Source organism: Schistocerca cancellata, chromosome 5 (genome assembly GCF_023864275.1).
Source record: "Schistocerca cancellata isolate TAMUIC-IGC-003103 chromosome 5, iqSchCanc2.1, whole genome shotgun sequence".
Lineage (NCBI taxonomy): Eukaryota > Metazoa > Arthropoda > Insecta > Orthoptera > Acrididae > Schistocerca > Schistocerca cancellata.
The window spans coordinates 360,866,089-360,885,520 of NC_064630.1; the positions used below are offsets into that span (position 1 = coordinate 360,866,089).

A 19,432-nucleotide genomic window follows, 5' to 3' on the forward strand; every position below is an offset into this window, starting at 1 on the left:
AGCGTAGACCGAGTGTGATCTAATTCTGTTAAACTCGCAGCACTTTTCATAAATCATAATCAATTGCGACCAGTCAATTCATTCCAAATCCATTGCTACTGTACGAAAACTGGTTCGTTCCTCATACATACATTCTACGTAATAAGAGTTATATTGGTGTAACAACTGATATATATACGTAATAAGAGTTACATTGGTGTAACAACTGACACGTATTTGGGCGCTACACGAAACTGCTTTTCACGTATCCGTCCCTTTGCATGTCAATCCTTTTACTCATATTTACTTAACCAGTTTTCTTCGAGTAGTTAAAGTTTTTTTTTTTTTTTTTTTTTTTTTTTTTTTTTTTTTTTTTTTTTTTTTAAATTATCCCCACCTTTACTAACACGTACTGGAACTTAAACGCAACTCTTATTCGTAGTGACGTACCGTAATTGGTTTTGCGCGCGATGCCTTCCATCGGCTAATACTGCAAAGTCTGATATGAGAAAACTGTTCATCTTAATTTTGACACCCATTTAGAAAACCCTTTTGACTCAGTTCGTGCATTTCAATTTGAGTCGTAGATCAAAATACCTCGATTCTTACAACTACATTAAAAAAAAAACTAAACTCCGCCAAAACAGGTACTGAAGGCCCAACGGTACCGACCGGCCGCCGTGTCATCCTCAGACCACAGGTGTAAAGGGATGAGGATATGGAGGGTCATGTGGTCAGCACTCCGCTCTCCCCGCCGTATGTCAGTTTACAAGACCGGAGCCGCTACTTATCAATCAAATAGTTCCTCAGTTTGCCTCACAAGGGCTAAGTGCACCCCAACTGCCAACAGCACTCGGCAGACCAGATGGTCACCCATCCAAGTGCTAGCCCAGCCTGACAGCTCTTAACTTCGTTAACCTGACAGGAACCATTGTTCCCACTGCGGCAAGGCCGTTGGCGACAACTACATTGTACAGCACAAATATAGGGTCTCTCTTTCGAAAACCCGTGGTTGTCTCCCATTGCGATGCAAATATATGAAATTTGTCTCAAGGTGCTTACAACCGTCCTCTCTGCTCATGCAAAAGCATGGTGTCCTGCGACGTTGTCATCGTGTCGACGACCCTTCAAGCAAAAAGGTGTCTACATCTGCGAAAACAAAGGCCACAGCTCAGAAGTTCCTGTGAGGTCTAAGGTGGGTGAATGTTATCACATTGATACCAAATTTCACCACAATCTGTCCAACGGTACCGTGAACGTATCACGAGAAGGGAAGGTCATCAAACCCCTCCTTACCCACATGTCACCCCATCTTTTGACGTTTCAGCGATGGAGGTCACAACCACGATGCCCAGCGTAGATGTCGCTCGGTTTACTTAAGAGTAGCCTAGGAAAAGATTTCAGACACACCGGCGCTCATACTCGTCACGAAAAGCCTCAGGGAGTGTCATAAATTGCATCAATGAAACCACTCCTTTCTTTGGGGCGCTGATTCCAGCACATTTCGCGGTCGGAAACGATGATTCTCAGTGTGATGAGCAACAAGACGACGTCCTTGACAACTTTCGACTCTGCTGACATCGCCGGACGTTTCAACCCTTCTATAAGGATATCACGGGGCTGTAATCCCATTGAAAGTGATCGCACCTTTGGAGTGCAGCGCGACAGCAATGTTTGCTCTCGTCTAAAGGTTGGAACTACTAGGTACCGTTCAAGAAATTCGACGAAATTTTAACGTGATCCGGAGCAGAAAACGGTGATTATGCTTTTCAATCCTCTTGTTTCACTCCCTCTTGTGACGTGATCTCGGGTCGACACAGACACACGCGTGAATACAAATGAAGGCCTTAAGACCTACGAGCACTTCATCATCTCAGATACTGCGCAAAAATCTCTTCTAGTGCAAGCTCTTTGCTTTTCATATAGTATGGACCAAAACAAGAAAAAAGGTCCAGTAAACATGGGCTCTAAAGTGCATATCTTAAGAGCTGCGAACACTTGTTCATCTACGGTACCGTGAAACACATCTTCTACTGAACAAGTGCTCATAGTGCTTAAGGTACTCACTTTAGAGCCCATGTTATTTGGTCCACCCTACTACCTCTCAAAATACGAAAAGCAAAGAGCTTGCAGTAGAAGGAACTTGTTTCGCATTATTGAAGACGAAGAAGTGATCATAGCTCTTAAGGTACGCATCTTAGAGCCCATGGTTCCTGGGATTTTTTGCTTCGAATGATCGTCCCCATCATAATCCTGAATACTAAACATTTCCCCTCCCCCAAGGACACCATGTATAGGTCTACACAGTTTCTAACATTAATATCTGACTTTCAGTGTTAGACCTTTAACATAAGATTACACCTCTTTATCAGTAGATTATGACAGTTTTTAAATTTTTAAGCTCGGGCAATCATCATATGAAATTTTGAAATTCAAAATTTTGTTGTCTCTGGAAGCCGTTAGAAAGGCAATTATGATCTACACTGCAGTGTGGAATATTTCAATATATACCATCCCATCAAATTATTGAAAATTGTACGTCCGCAGATACCAGTTTCTATAATCAGGACAGATTAACACAACCCATATTCGGGTCTGATGATATTAACACCTGATACAGCAACTTACATTACAAATAAGTATCAACGTTTTAATATACGAGGCATGACATGAGACAACCAATAGATAATATGTATTAGTTCTAAAAAAGACATTTACCAGTGCGCGGAGTCCTTCCCTGAATTTCGGTTCTTGGAAGTGTGCAAAGTAATTATCTGTAACTCCCGTAATCTCCTCATTGGAGACATAGACGTTTTCCAGACACAGGTTTCTCTGGGCATGGGAAGTCAAGGAATGACGCAGGTCTCGGCTTTCCCATTGACCTCTGTGGTCAGTCGTTTTGGCCTCATGAAAGCTGTAGTTTTTGCAATCCTGCTATGGTTGCTCCTTTGAAGAAAAAAAAGGGCAACGTTGACTTTCTTTCTCATACTCGTCTATTATCAAATTATGCTCTTTTTTTAATAGCAAAACGTCAAACACTGCTGTTCCTTGCTTCCTTTTACAAACTAGGACTATTCTCATGTGGCTTATCATCCAGATGGCAACAGAGATTTGTGTAGTATTTAACCGTTATTATTTTAGACTTAAAAAGGCCGCCAATCAAGTGAAACATTCTGCATCACAAAAATACTGGCAGTATCATTCTCAAATTGTGAAATCGTCTTTACTGTTTTTCGCGAAAGCCCATACGTTGCATCTAAGACGATGATTGTTGTTTCATATATGGCTTCGACTTGTGGATCCACTCATCTAAAGAAACAAATTAGCGCGCCAAAACAGATGAACTCTTTTTCATGCGTTCCAAATATAGCTGAGAAATTAACGGTGGCATTTATTTTGGCCATCATTCAACAAATGCATCACCAGTCTTGCACAAAGATTTCTGATAGTTAATTCTTCATGAAAAATTTACCGTGCTACTTCTCCTGATATGGCTATGGTTTCATCGATTTCACACACCTTCCTCTCTTAAATCGTCAAATGCGATACTGTTTACTTCCTTGATTATTTTTCCTGTGGTTAGAGTTTTGGAACGGCATTAACGTAGCTAATTATGAAGAAAACATTTGATTTCATCTATCAGTTTCTTAGCTCTCGAACATAAAATAAAAGTTCCTAGTAAGTACTCACCAAATTAAAACTTGTGTGTTGACCTTATGGTAATCCACCTTGTGGGGTTTTTACAACCTTTTGTCGTACTAGATATACATCACATGCACAAACTGAGAGCGAAACACGAAAGAAAACCTTATCTTGTCAGTAGCTGGAAAACCTCGAACATAGTAAGTTGGTTAAAAAACACCAGTGAATGCCAATGATACATGGCCTATGTAAACATTGCAGTTAATAGACCGAGACACGTCACGGAAGACATGACTACAACAGACTTGAAAAAAATGGTGAAGAAAATTATATGTGAGTCATCCATATCTGACCATGAATGTATACCATCACAAATGATCACTTAAGTCGGAGCAGAGCTAAGCCCAACTTTTGTTTTTCAGAAAAGGTGGAAAGCAAATCTAGTCTCACTCGCTTACGCGACGGACCATATAAGTACCAAGATTGCCAGTTTAAAAATTCCGGGTCGATCAGAAGCGTAATTTTGCTAAGAGACAGATACCACTGGAAACAAATAGGCTGTCAGAGTACATTATTATTCTGCACAACATATTCCAGTTAAGTACATCCCCATCGCTCTGCCCACCACACGATATGGTTGGAGCCAGCTGAGAGAAAAGAATTCCCTACTGGCCGAGTGTTAAGTTCAGTATGCCTGGGAAACGTGGGCCAGAAAGAACCTTGCCGCAGTGTCGCTCTGTCGCTTCAAAGATCTTACTGTACCATCTTCCGAAATGTTCAAGTACAGAGAGCGAACGTAACTAACAAAAAAAAATATGTGGATGACGAAAGGACGTGATAGATGAAGTGAAATATACTATATTCAAACTGAGGATGAATTTCCATTGTCTGTAAATGTATTGCTCCGCAAATCTAGGTAGCCTCACCATCCAATAAGATTTTATTTACCACGTTAGAATTTCTCATGTTGCACGCGCAGATTATTGACCGACGATAAAATCGTTAACGCACAGTGGGTGCAGATCTCCCACAACTGCGTGGCTGACGGCTTTAACTTTACCTTTTTCAGCGCGACGTGCCGGGACACGTACGGGCTGCCAGACAACAACTACGCGCGACGCGGCGACGAGGCTCGCGCGTTGTGCACGTCGGAGTACTCGGACATCTCGCCGTTGACCGGCGGCAACGTGGCCTTCTCCACACTGGAGGGGCGGCCCTCCGCCTACCAGTTCGACTCCACGCCAGAACTCCAGGTCAGCAGACCTTACATTCATCCACTGTGAACTCGGATCCTGACAACATGTACATCCCAAGGATCGTCATCGCCAGACATTCGTCACCCACTGCATGATATAGGCCTCCTCCACACAGCTCTATATATCATAAGCTCTCACACCTCCACATCAAAATTTGTCGTGAATTTTTGTTTATGAGGTCAACCCATCTTCCATTAGGAAGAAATGCCATAAAGTAGTAGACGTCTTTCAAGTCAGTATAGCACAGGGTGGCCACAATAAAACTGTCCGGGAAAATATTTAATGTTACATCTTCCACCCAGGTACGGATGATGTAAGTTGCGTTGCCTACTTTAAGGTGCCTGAAATATTTTCCCGTACAGTGTTATTTTTCCCACCATGTATGAAGCGTTGTCGTAATTGAGTTGGCCGAAGTACCTCGCAGAACTCAATGAGAAGTAACACCATAAATTAGTGGCAATACTAAGCTTGTTGTTGTTGTTGCTTTTGTTGTTGTTGCTGAGGCCTTTAGTACGCAGTTTGGTTCCATACTACTCTCCACCTTAGTCTATCATGTGCTAGCCTCTTCATCTTTCAATAACTAATGCACCCAACATCCATTTGAGTCTGCTACCAGTATTCAAACCTAAGTCTTCCTCTTACATTTTGTACATCCAATACTCCGATCCTTTACTACATTGATGTCCGCCCCCGGTAGCTGAATGGTGAACGTGACGGATTGTCAATCCTCTGGACCCGGGTTCGATTCACGGCTGGGTCGCGGAATTTTCTCCGCCCAGGGACTGGGTGTTGTGCTTTCCCCATCATCATCCTATCATCCTCATGAACTGCAGGTCGCCGACGTGGCGTCAAATTGAAAGACCGGCACCCGGCGAACGGTCTGCCCGACGGGGAGCCCTAGCCATACGATTAAATAAAAAACTACATTGATAATTCCTTGATGCCTCAGGATGCGTCCTATCAATCGATCCCTTCTTTTAATCAAGTTGTGCCCCAAATTTATTTTTCCCCTGAACCGCTTATTCTCCACGTTTCACTTCTGTATAAGACTACACTCCAGAAAAATGTATGCAGAAAAGATGTACTAACCCTTACATTAGTGTTAGATGTTAAAGTCCTTTTTGTCAAAAATGATTTTCTTCCTATTACCAGTCATCATTTATATCCTGTTTACTTCGGCCGACATCAGTTATTTTTATGCCCAAAATTCATCTGCTATTTTTACTGTCTCGTTTCCTTACGTAACTCCCTTTTAATTCGACTACATACCAATACCCTTGTTTCACTTTTTTCTTATGTTCATCTTACGATCTCTATTCTAGATACTATTCATTCTATTTAATTGCTCTTCCAAGCCGCTCGGGGCAGCCGCGCGGTCTGAAGCGCCTTGTCACGGTCCGTGCGGCTCCCCCCGTCGGAGGTTCGAGTCCTCCCTCGGGTATGGGTGTGTGTGTTGTCCGTAGTGTAAGTTAGTTTAAGTTAGATTAAGCAGTGTGTAGGCTTAGGGACCGATGACCTCTGCAGTTTGCTCCCATAAGACGTTACCACAAATTTTCAAATTTGCTCTTACAAGTCTTTGTGTTCTTTGATAGAATTGCAGTGTCGTCGGCAAACCTCAGTTTTTTTATTTCATTTAATTGTTTTTTTAAGTTGACTTATTGGTTTCCTTGACTGGTTGCTCATTACACAGCTTAAATAACAGTGGGACAGCCTACGACCCTGTCTCACTCCCTTCTCAATCGCTGTTTCCGTTCCATGCCCATCGACTCTTATAAATGCAGTTTGGTTTACGTACAATGTGTAAATAACCGTTTGCTCCCTGGGTTTTCACTTTCTAGCTTCAGATTTTCCAAGAGTGTATGCCAATCAACATTGTTAAAAGCTTTCTTTAATTCTACACACATTATAAGTGTAGGTTTTCTTATTTTCAAACTACCTTCCAATAAAGTCATGGGTTAGGATTGCCTCATGTATTCTTACATTTCGTCGGAACCGAAACACTACTTATTAAACTAATAGTTAGGTTGTGAAAGTAAATAAAACGGTTTATAAAGAGCACTGTTACCAAAATTTGAATAAAAAGGTAAAATAAAGCAAAGTTAAAGGTAACAAAAGCAGTGAGAAATGTACAGTGTGTGTTACACTTACAGACGAAAGGAATCTTGTTTGTACTAAATTGAGAGGTTGACTAGTGTCTAGCGATAGAAAATACTTCAGCCTCCAGAACGAGGAGCCATTTTGCATAGTAAATAAATTGATTATGAGCTTACTCCAGAGATTGCCGACTGCCCAGGAGAAGGATTAAAAGATAACTTGAGTCTCATGTAGAGTTCATCATCATATATTGTACGATATTTTTAGTAAGACAAATGTGTCATATATCAGCAGAAACTGGGTGCAGCCACACCCTGAGAAATCAGGAAAGAAAACACACATTGTAGAAGTCGCGTGACTTGCCTAGTTATCTTCGTCATAGCTGAGCATAAAGTAAGTGAGTAACACGATAGCAAAACGAACACTTACCTATCGCCGATGGCAATGCACCCGGCCACGTCCTTAAACTTGAAGTTAGCGCATATAACACATCAAAATAGAAGTGTGGGCAACTACTGTGGGAGAAATGCACTGTGCAACTTTGTCACCTCAGAATATCGTGGTTTACAGATTGGACAAGTGGCAAACGATACCGAACGCCAATGATAGGAAACGTGTCCAGTTTCCTTCTCAGAATAGGCCTTAGAAAGTTCGCAATGTTTTCGTGTAACTCAGTGTCAGAAATTTATTTCGACAAAGTGTGAGTAATAGAGCGATTAGCTAGTAGCTTTGTGTAAGAGACTAAACAGATCGAAACATCAGCTTGCTGGCTGTCCCCGATTTTTTTTTTTTAACGATCGTATTGACTAACTAGGATCACGATAACAACTTCGGTTCCTCTTCTTCCTTTGTTGTTGTTTCCTAATTTTCCAGTATTCCCTCATTTTCTCCCCATGACGTCTCTTCCTTTCTTCTGTCCATGTTGTTCTCGATGTTTTATTTCTTATGCTTTGAAAAACTTCCAAATTTAGTATTTTATTTTTAAAACGTTTTCTTTCTGCTATTTCTGATTCTTTGATGATGTTTCTTTCTAGATCTTTGCTTACTTCTGTAATCCATGCTATTGTCGATTTTTACTTCCTGAAATATAGGAGTATTTGTTTTGTTAGTCTATTTCCATCCATTCGGTACAGGTGTCCGGAAAAGATTAATCTTCGTTTGGCCATTACTTCATATATTTTCTCTATATTTTTGTAGATCTCCTCATTACTTCTTATGCTCAAACCATCTGCAGTTTGTATTGTACCCATTATTTTTCTAATAATTCTTCTTTCAAGTACCTCTAGTTTGTCCATCTTATAGTTCATCGTTAGGCTTTCAGATCCATATAAACACTCTGGTCGCATCACTTTGGTGTAGTGTTTTAATTTTGTTTTTATAGATATACATTTCTTGTTGTAAATATTTTTGGTTAAACCATACGCTCTTTCCATTTTGTTAATTCTTGCATAAATTGCAGATTTTCAAGTCCATTCTGTTGTATAGTTTCTACAAGATATTTAAATTTATTTACTCGCTCTATTTTTATCTATTTGTTTTTCTATGAATTTTGGCGCATTTTTTATATTTGTCATGAATTTTGTTTTTTCAGCTGAAATTTTGAAACCAGTTCTGTTTGCTATATTTTTCCAGAAGGTTTATTTGAATAACTGATTCTGTCAGGTTTTCTGAAAGTATTGCAAAATCATCCGCAAAAGCCAAGCAGTTCACCTTCATTCCATTTGTTTTCCTTCCCAGAGTCATTGGTTCAATTTTACGATTTTTTAGCTCCGAATTCCAGATCCTTACAATTTTTTCTAGAACACAATTAAACTGTAAAGGTGATAGACCATCACCTTGTCTAACACCAGTTTTTATTTCAAATGGCTGAGATACTTCTCCCATAAATTTAACTTTAAATATTGTACCTGTTAGTGTTTCACGAATTATATTTGCTAATTTTGATTTAACACCAAATTCTCTAATGACCTTGTCTATTGTTTCTCTGTCTATACAATCAAATGATTTCTTGAAATCAATAAATGACACTATTATTAGTTTGCTGGTTAACATTCTATGGCGAATTATTGACGTTAAGTTAAAAATTTATTCTGCACAGGATCTTCTCTATTGAAAACCACCCTGATATTCTCCCAGTTGTTTGTCTACAGTATCTACTACTCTGTTCAGGAGAATTTTTGATAATATTTTGTTTGCCACTGGCAGAAGTGATTATCGACATTTTGTTTGTCTCCCTTTTTATGTATCGGGTGCATTAATGCTGTTTTCCATTCAAATGGAATCTTTTCAGTTTCCCAAATGTTCTCAAAAGCAGCTGTACTCGATTTATAAAATACAAAAAATAACAAAACAGTCGCGAACTTTTTAAATTTTTAACCTAGTAATATAATTACCAATTACTACTTGCCCTTCATACAGGGTGAACATTACCAAAACCAACAAACTGCAGGGACAGATTCCAAACTGCAATTGGAGGAAGAAAGGTCCTATGAACATGTGTCCGAAAATCCATCGCTGCCATGGTAGGCGGCGCTAATGAATGGAAGTTCCTCTGATCACGTGTCTTGTATTCCATATGTGTTGCAGGATGTGTGATTGACGCAGCATCCTGTAATCAGCAGAATGGTCTCATATTCATATCGCGAACAGGCCGAGATAGTTTTTGTGTACGGCCAAGCGGATGGAAGCGGTCGAGAGACAGATATACCGAAACAAGTATCCTCACAGACAGCAACCACATCCGACAGCATTTCAAGCCCATTTTGGGCGTTTGTGTGATCATGGGAGCTTCCAGAGAGACGAACGTCCAGAGAGGCGGCAGACTGTGCGTACACTAGATTTGGTGGACAGGGTTCTGTAGGACATTGTGACGAACCCTAGTACAAGCACCAGGCAAGTGGCCCGCCAACATGGTACAAGCCGAAGTACAGTTATGTGTATCCCACATAACAATCCATGAAGCGATGTGTAAACTCGTACATTGCATCGTATGGAGGCCACTTTGAACATACGTTGTGACGTGGATGCGAAGCAGCTCTGTAGTGTGTTCCAGGACGATCTGTTGTCGTTGTGTGCAGACCGTCCAATACCGTACACATGTTTATAGGATCTTTTTTCCTCAATTTCCAGACAGAAATCCATCCCTGCAGTTTTTCGGTTTTATTAACGTTTACCCCGTATAGTGATATCAATTTCCGATAGTCGTCCAATGAACTATAGTGTAATCAGTGCTAGGTGTGTATATGTACACCAAATGTCAATCAGATTTAAAAAAATATGGATAATTGCATCTGGAAATGAGAATTTCACTGAAATATACGTAGTTAATGATTAATGAACTGACAATATTACATGCTAATGTCAGTGATTTTTTCAACCATTTTTAATAATTTTTCCCATGATGAAAAACGGCAAGTTGATACGCAACTGCGATTTATACTTATGTTCAAAGGAGCAGGTATTTGACAGCAATCGGTCTGGACTGCTCCCACCAGTAAAGCACCAATGGTAGGCTGCCACTGCCGTTTCCCACTGAGTCACCACGCACACTTTGCAAAGCACTGTGCCAAACAGTTCTCAAGAAGGACAAGTTTTTGAACGCGAAAAGTTCGTAAATTTCAAGAAATGGTTCAAATGGCTCTGAGCACTATGGGACTTAACATCTATAGTCATCAGTTCCCTAGAACTTAGAACTACTTAAACCTAACTAACCTAAGGACATCACACACATCCATGCCCGAGGCAGGATTCGAACCTGCGACCGTAGCGGTCACGCGATTCCAGACTGAAGCGCCTAGAACCGCACGGCCACACAGGCCGACCGTACATGTCAAGTCAAAACAGAACTCCTGTCTTAGTAAAATTTAAGAACAAAATTTTGAATACATCGAGACGCTATTAGGATCTATGGCATGTATCGATTTCAAAATTTTTAAGTGAATTTTGTCGGGGTTAGGAACTTTAGAGCGACTTTCTGTCGTTGCGAACAGCGGTGCACTGTTTCAGCTACATGCATACTTGTGACAACTTCGTAGCTTCGGACCTTATACGTCAGAAGCCAGCAACTGGTTTTTTCCCCTCACAAATCGCAGCTGGTTTCGGCCTCATGCTAGACATCACCATGAGCAACGCGTTCCTGGACTATCCAAGCACTTGTCTCTAGTTGATAATGGCCTTACATGAGATGAAAACACACATTGATTTGTCGTAAAATAAATCAGTTGCGACCAGGGATGTCGTGGTCGTGATTAATCTTTGCTCCATTAGATAACTTTTAAATTTCACTGTATTTAATACTTGTTTTGTAATCTTTGCTTTTGTGTGATTGTCAAACACCTTAACAAAAGAGCGCCTGCCCTGGCAATAGCTACGCAGCTCTAATCTTAGCTCCACATGTGAGTCATCGCTTTGTGTGTCCCCAGGACTGGGTGACGGCCACGGAACTCCGCATCACTCTGGACAGGCTCAACACGTTCGGTGACGAGGTGTTCGGAGACGCGCAGGTGCTACGATCCTACTTCTACGCCATCTCGGACTTCGCTGTCGGGGCCAGGTACGTTTACAGAAATGAAGAGAAAGCGTCTCCCGTTTGTGACCTCCGAGACATAAAACGCTACCAGCCTGTGCTTTCACTGCTCGTAGTTGCTGCATGGCCCCCAGAGCCTGACACGAAATAAGTACGCTAGCTACGTGCTGTCAACTATTCCTGTTTTGTCATAAAATGATGTCATCCAAGTCCGCATGTCATAGGTGCTCTTGAGTCCTACGGGCTGTATGGCTGCAGCCGAAGGAACTTTTCAGTTCTTGATGTTTCGTCCAGAGGTGCACTGAACATCTCTGGTGGTTCTCCTGCCGAGGCTGAGTCTTGCAGACTGACGAGCCGGACGTCGGAGAGCGATATAAATATCGTGTAAAGTGGACGTGATCGAGTCTACACCTGATCAGCAGAGACAATATTTGTCAGAGAAAAAACTGAACTATCGATTGTAGTCTGTCAAGGATTTTATTTATTTATTTAATCGTATGGCTAGCCCCCCCCCCCTCCCCTCTCCTTCGGGCAGACCGTTCGCCGGGTGCCGGTCTTTCAATTTGACGCCACTAGACGATCTGCAGTCGATAAGGATGACAGGATGATGATGGGGACAGTACAACACCCAGTCCCTGGGCGGAGAATATTCCCCGCCCAGCAGGGAATCGAACCCGGGCCCAGAGGATTGACAATCCACCACGCTGACCATCCAGCTACCGGGGGCGGACAACCTGTCAAGCATAAAAACTTATCTATCGATTTTCCAGACCCACTGCCCATATATCATTCAGTTTCATGCCTTCTTTTCTGTTAAATTTATACTATCCTTCTATATTTCGATGGCTTCTCTAAATAGTCGTGGATAATAGTTTGTCATAGTAGATAAAATCTGGATTCGGAAAACTTCATCACTTCCTGACTGAAGTGCATGCTCTGCTACGACTTATTTTTGCTGTTTTCTCTAGTTGACAAAGACCTTTATGTTCTTTCAGTCTTGAATTCATGTTTCTCTTAGTAGATCCAATGTAGACTCTTCCATAAGTATAGGGAACTTATACACTCCACTTGCTGCCAGAGGAGGGCGTTTGTCCTTCACAGACTGGAGATGTCCAGCGCAGATCTGGACGAAACGTCAGGAACTGAAAAGTTTCTTCGATCACGGCCATACACCCCGGAAGACTCATCAGCAGCTATTCCTAATTTAATTGGAAATGGTCGAGATTGTGTTTAGCCCTATGAAATGGACAACTCTTTTTTAGTGCTATCACATACACAACGCTACAGTGCAGTGCTTTAAAATTGGGTGTCATTAAAATTCTTATACAATTCGTATTTAAATTATACGAAATAAGAACGGTCGCCAGTCAATAAGGACACACTTTATTTTCAACTAATTAGTTGTCACTGTTTGACAGGACTTGTTAAAAAACGTGGTGTTAAGATAATATCAGATTGTTCAGTATCTAAGTGCTAAGGGTGACCCACGCTGCCAAAAAATTGGTGACTGAGCTGAAAGACGCTCAGGCTACGGCAATAAGCGCGGTCCATACAATTCTTAGGGTTACGATGAAAATGAAAGTTTTCGTAAATGTCTCGGACATTTTTATTGACATGTACACATTCAACAGCCGATAATTTAATGCAATGCAGCCAGCTCATGATGAACAAGGTATTCGAAACAGGTATTAGCAATTTAAGAATAAAGTGTTTTCAAAAATATATAAAAACTGCATGTTTGGTAGCTGTTTTAAAAAGTATTTTAAGAAAGTCATGTTTACGAACCACTAAGAGCTGCAGATGAAATAAACCTTTTTCACTACCAGTTTTGATGCACCAAACTTGACTATCATGTAATCTGTATAGGAACTGACACATACGACACATTTAGATATAAACTATGTATCACTGCAACGATAAATGGCGAATATGCTGACAAAACTGCTACAACACAACAGATGAGACAAAAAATATTTACATCAACATGTATAGTATGGCACCTATAACTAAATAAAAAATTTTAAAAATTGTATGAAACTGAAACCGAGATACAAAGTACTTCAGTCACGCAATATAGCTCTTTAGTTGTATAGTTTGATATAAAAATTGAGAAGAGAGCATCAGTGATGGTATCGAGTCAGACATGTGCATATAGAGATAATGCGAGGCTGTGCTGAAAAGTAATGCCTTCAAATTTTTTGTGAAAACTATTAAAGCATTATTAAATAAAACAAACGTTATTAATATTCTATATCTTTATTCTTCGTGTCTACATCTTTACAGCCTTCTGCCGCAAGAAGGCTCCGAATTGTTACTTGTGTAACATAACTATGTTGGTGCGTGAGAAACAGCGTGGTGTAATCGAGTTTCGAATTCTAAGAGCTCGTCCCCACATAGAGCACAGTCTCTTTCAGTATCTGAATGCCAGATGGCACACGAGGACTGCGACATGTGCAACGCCTTGGGGTCAGAGTCATTCATCTTCTTCCATACAGTCCCTACTTGGCCTCATCCGATTTCACCTAAAACTTGAACACCATCGAGGACTTTACTTTGATAGCAATGAATCGGTGCAAGTACAGATGAGGTTGAGGCTCCTTCAACAAAGTCAAACAACCTACGGTGACGGCGTCAACAAACTGGCCCCTCCTTGGCAGAAATGTGTTGGTAGCCAGGGTGACTATATTGAGAAACAAACATGTAGAAATGAAGAATAAATATGTAGAACGTTAATAACGTTTGTTTTATGTAAAAAGCTTTAAAATTTTGCGCATGATAATTTCGGAGGCACTACTTTTCAGCACGCCCAGGTATCAGACTGTGACAAGAGACATAAATTCCCTTAAGAAATATACGAAATTGTAGAGGAAGAAGGAGTAAAAATTGGGTTCAGTGTAAATGAAAACAATACAAAGCACATGATATGACCACTTCTAAGGCTTCAACAACACAAAATCACCTGAAAGTTTATAATAAAAGTTTTAAAGGTGCCGATTTCTCTCACTATCTATGTATTCCTTTAATCAGTGATAATAAGTGAGACAATGAATTAGAGAAACGATACAAGCAGAAAATTGAGTCACTTATGCGAACATAGAGGTATGTTAGATCTCTCTAATAACAATAACAACTAGGTCAAGAGTATTGCACTCCTTTGTACGACCAGTTGTTACATACGGGTCAGAAATATGGGTGATGACGAAAGTGTTTGTAAAGAAACTAAGATCATTTTAGAAAGACAAATCATGTGAGAAATAAGATGCAGGCAGTCATTAGAACAGCTTCTACAAGGGAAAGATACAGCAAAATTTATTAAATCTCAGACAACACGCAGGTTAGGACTTATGGGGGAGGACTTTCATTGTTATTTTGCGCACAAAGTAACTATGAACGGAAAATTGTGTTCCATCTAAAGGAAGGACTGACCAAGAGCAGCGTTGCTGGACAATACGTTGGTCGACCATACGAAGATAGAGCAGGAAAGCAGAGAATTTAGATGTGTAGAGGCAGATATTTGAGGAGCACATGCCCGATATAGAGCTGTAGTGCCAAAGAAGGATAAGGACGATTCATAGAGGCTGACGTAAACATTGTTTTGTGAGATGTGTGTTATGACTGTTTTGTGAACATGTTCACCATGTATTATTGCACTGATTCGTCATTAGATGTCCAACTGTATCTCATGAGTTCACTTCGTTCTTATACAGGTTACATGATGATGATTGGTTAAAAAAACTGGTACTAAATAAAGGTTACGCCTCAGAATGCCTCGCCACAAATACAACCACACAGTTAAATCATTTGGAGAAGAAATAAACATGAATAATTCTAGAAAGTTTGGGTCCAAGGTATGAAAATGGAATTTGGAAATTAAGAAGCATGATGTTGTTTGAAAAAAAAAACTGAGACTGTAAGAGATAGAACGAGAAAGCGCAGGATTACATTTTATGGACATTTGAAACGAATGAACATCAAAAGAATGACAAAGAAGGAAAGAATGAACAACAGAAGCCTGGTAAAAAATATTCAACTTCTTTGAAAAAAAAATGGAAAAAACACTAATTTCATGGTTTGTACAAATACAAGTTACGAAAGATCCGCAGGATTTGCGAATAACAAACAAAGACATAGAAAATAGGCTCGAATTCAGAGAAAAGATGCAAAAAGCCAGGGGTTTCGAGAAGAAAACACAAAAGAAGAGATGAGGGACAGGGACAGAAGATAGAAGAGAACAACAGAGAGCAAGAATTAAGAAATGGTGTGAAGCCAAAAAAAAGGAATATTTTGTCATAAATCAGAGGCTTCACGTGACCCTGAGCCCGCCAAATTCGAATAATAATAATAATAATAATAATAATAATAATAATAATAATAATAATAATAATAAAGATTCATTTTACTAACAGCTCTTCGTGTTTTTGAAACATTTGTTGTTGTTGTGGTCTTCAGTCCTGAGACTGGTTTGATGCAGCTCTCCATGCTACTCTATCCTGTACAAGCTTCTTCATCTCCCAGTACCTACTGCAGCCTACTGCTTAGTGTATTGATCTCTTGGTCTCCCTCTTCGATTTTTACCCTCCACGCTGCCCTCCAGTACTAAATTGGTGATCCCTTGATGCCTCAGAACATGTCCTACCAACCGATCCCTTCTTCTAGTCAAGTTGTGCCACAAACTCCTCTTCTCCCCAATTCTATTCAATACCTCCTCATTAGTTATCTTCAAATGTTTACGAGCTGCGGGCCACCACGTGCACAAGTTATATTTTCTGTTTGTTTTGAACACCTGATAGAGAGGTGTCGTCATTTTAGCTGGGCTCAGTCGGTACAAGCTACTGAGAGGTACGTGCGGGTGCTTGTGACGCAGGTGCAAGTGCAACGGGCACGCGAGCGAGTGCATCTCCGTGACGGACCTGTCCGGGCAGCCGGTGCGCGTGTGCCGCTGCGAGCACAACACGGCGGGGCCCGACTGCAACGAGTGCCTGCCCTTCTACAACGACGCGCCCTGGGGCCGCGCCTCCGCCACCGACGCCCACGAGTGCAGAGGTAAGTGGCACCGTGTACCGCATTGCGTCTCCAGCTAGCCGCTAGACACTGTACCACTGGCCTGACGCTGAAGTCTACAGCGCTTTGTGTCTCTCACAAAGGCCTTCATTTGTCGCGAACAACGTACTGAACTTCATATATACTAAGATGGTATCTGTTCTTTCGGACATGTCCGAAAGAACAGATACCATCTTAGTATATATATAGCTAAGGCTCACTGGCCACTTCACCATCTTTTTCTTCTGTGCGAATGGACAAACAGTGCCCGAACTCTTACGGGAATCGGCAACGCGCCGCGACTAATGAGTATAATTTATACAGTTGCTGACAGGGCCGCGAAATGTTGAAGATATTATAGTTGCGTTTGACTGTAAAAGTTATTTATTTGCACTATTGCAGTTTCGCACGTAAGGCCATCATCAATTGGCATAGTGCAAAACGTAAAAAATAAAGAATACTGTGTATATACAGATTGGTACTAACATCTTGCCATGCATACAGCAGTTATACCAAAAATGCCATTATTTACACTGTAATTTTATACAGGTCAAAATCTTAAAATGTCACTGTCGTATCTGAGCATCCAAATATATAACATAGGTACTATTACGCCACACCACAATAAACAAATTTCCTATTCTATTCCCAATGTCATATGACTGTATCATAACACAGAATGCAAAAATCTCTCAACAAATGTAAAAATGATATTAACCTAAGTTTCCAGAATGAGATTTCCACTCTGCAGTGGAGTGTGCGCTGATATGAAACTTCCTGGCAGATTAAAACTGTGTGCCGGACCGAGACTCCTGGGTTCGCAGGAGAGCTTCTGCAAAGTTTGGAAGGTAGGAGACGAGTTACTGGCATAAGTAAAGCTATTAGGACGGGGCGTTAGGCGTGCTTGGGTAGCTCAGATGGTAGAGCTCTTGCCCGCGAAAGGCAAAGGTCCCGAGTTCGGGTCTCGGTCCGGCACACAGTTTTAATCTTCCAGGAAGTTTCTTAACGTAAGTTGCGTGAGACCACCAGGCAAAATACTAACAGTTTTTATGAAAAAACGTGAATTCTTAGTAGGATGAAAATTGCAGAACGATTGGAGTGAACCTTGCTGAATGTTTTGATATACACTTAATCAAATTAGTTCATACGTTCAATTTATTGCAATATTTTGTGAAGATCAGTAAATTACATTTTTACACGCCGATCCACACGTCGAATCTATGCACTGACTAACCATCTTACTTAGATGTTTGAAATTTTAAGTACAGGTTAACAAGATGTCTTTCTAAATAGCAGACTAAAGCTTATCATTTCTGCCACAAGTTTTTATTCTAGAAATATTTACATATGATAATCAAAATAAAGGTTACTTTTTTATAAATAATCAGTACGCATTTTCCTCCTGTCGATAGTCCGTTAGCGTCTATAGTCCACTTTCCTCCAAATAGTACCGTGACATATCCTAAAAAATTTCAGACTGCGAGCTCATATATATTTCTTGTGAATAAAGTAAAAATGTCAGAAAATATAATTCTCGGGAAATTCAACCCAAGTTATATTTCATCTATGACTCACCTCTGGTGTTCCTAAAACAATCCAGTTGCATAATTATCTTGGTTTACATGTTTCTCATCTTTTCTCTTGCTTTTTATCTTTCTCCTTGTTATTCTGCCGTATTTAGGTGCGTCAAGAAACCACTTGTCAGCTTCTGGCGCTCTCATGCAATTAATTTCCAACAGTGATCGTTTCATATTAAACCCAGCATATACTCCTAGCAACTCAACAAATCACATGTGCTAACTGTGCCACATTAAAACAATTTACACTAATAATAACTTTCGAGAGTGACAAAATAACAGCAACTCAATTTACAAAAACGTTTATAAGGAAAACAACCAAAGATAGGCAAGGGATACATAACAGCATAGCAAAGCGTATCTTCTAATAAGCCTTTCAACTTAGAAAACAGGTATATAGTACATGTTTCTCGAATAGGAGTCTAATGACAAACATTGACGCGTGAAAGAAATGGAAACGTGGATGAGGACACAGACCGAGAGATCTTTAAATTGATTCTTGAACAGCTTCCTAGTGTTCAATTCAGTTATTTTAACTAGCGTTGTGTTAAAAAACTCTAAACATCGATTTAATACGACACTCAATCGATTTTTTGAAGCAGATTCACAGGCAAACTACCTTAAACTAGTCTGATAACAAATGTTGACTCTGGAATGCACGATCTCTGATCTCAGACGAGAGCGAAAACTACGACCTGTGAATTTGTTTTCCCTTCAACTACTTCAGTTATGAAATAAACAGTGTACGTGAATAGTGTTCTGATGGGATTCATGTTAAACATGTTAATAACAGTAATAGTGCATATAATTTACTCCATTTTCGTGATGTATGTAACGTCGCGCTCACTTAATATAGACCGATTTCTACAGCTAAAAGACTCAACACACAGATATGATGATGGGATGAAACGCGCGAGATAATTTCTAGATTTTGACACTTGCTAAATCGCAGTGTAAGTAATATGTTATTTTTGCATTTTGTTTTAATAATACTAAATGTTTGGTATGGTTTTAGTGTCTTCTATATGGACACTCTGTTCATTATTCCTTGTTTTGCGGTATACAACTTGATAATTGCGATACGGCCGAAATTGCAATATAGCAAATAAACAACTTTTACAGTCAAAGGCGATTATGGTGTTTTTCTTTAAAAAATTACGTGACTGAACATCGGCCACGAGACGTTAACAATGTTTCATTTCCTTCCTTTAGCCCTACGAAACATGCTTTTAAAACATGACAAAGTCACACGATAAGTTGATTATTAAAAAAAGTACTAAAAATCTGAGTGTGGGAGGAAATGGTGTGAAATACCACAT

General features: G+C 40.2%; 1 protein-coding gene across 1 annotated transcript in view; it reads left to right on the forward strand.

The window, feature by feature from the left end:
- The window catches only part of LOC126188839 (laminin subunit gamma-1), a 1,176,568-nt gene that overhangs the window by 642,270 nt on the left and 514,866 nt on the right, over positions 1-19,432 (forward strand). The window contains exons 4-6 of the mRNA XM_049930455.1: positions 4,691-4,874; positions 11,393-11,523; positions 16,361-16,539. Coding sequence (XP_049786412.1) covers positions 4,691-4,874; positions 11,393-11,523; positions 16,361-16,539 — 494 coding nt within the window. The remainder of the gene's footprint in view (positions 1-4,690; positions 4,875-11,392; positions 11,524-16,360; positions 16,540-19,432) is intronic.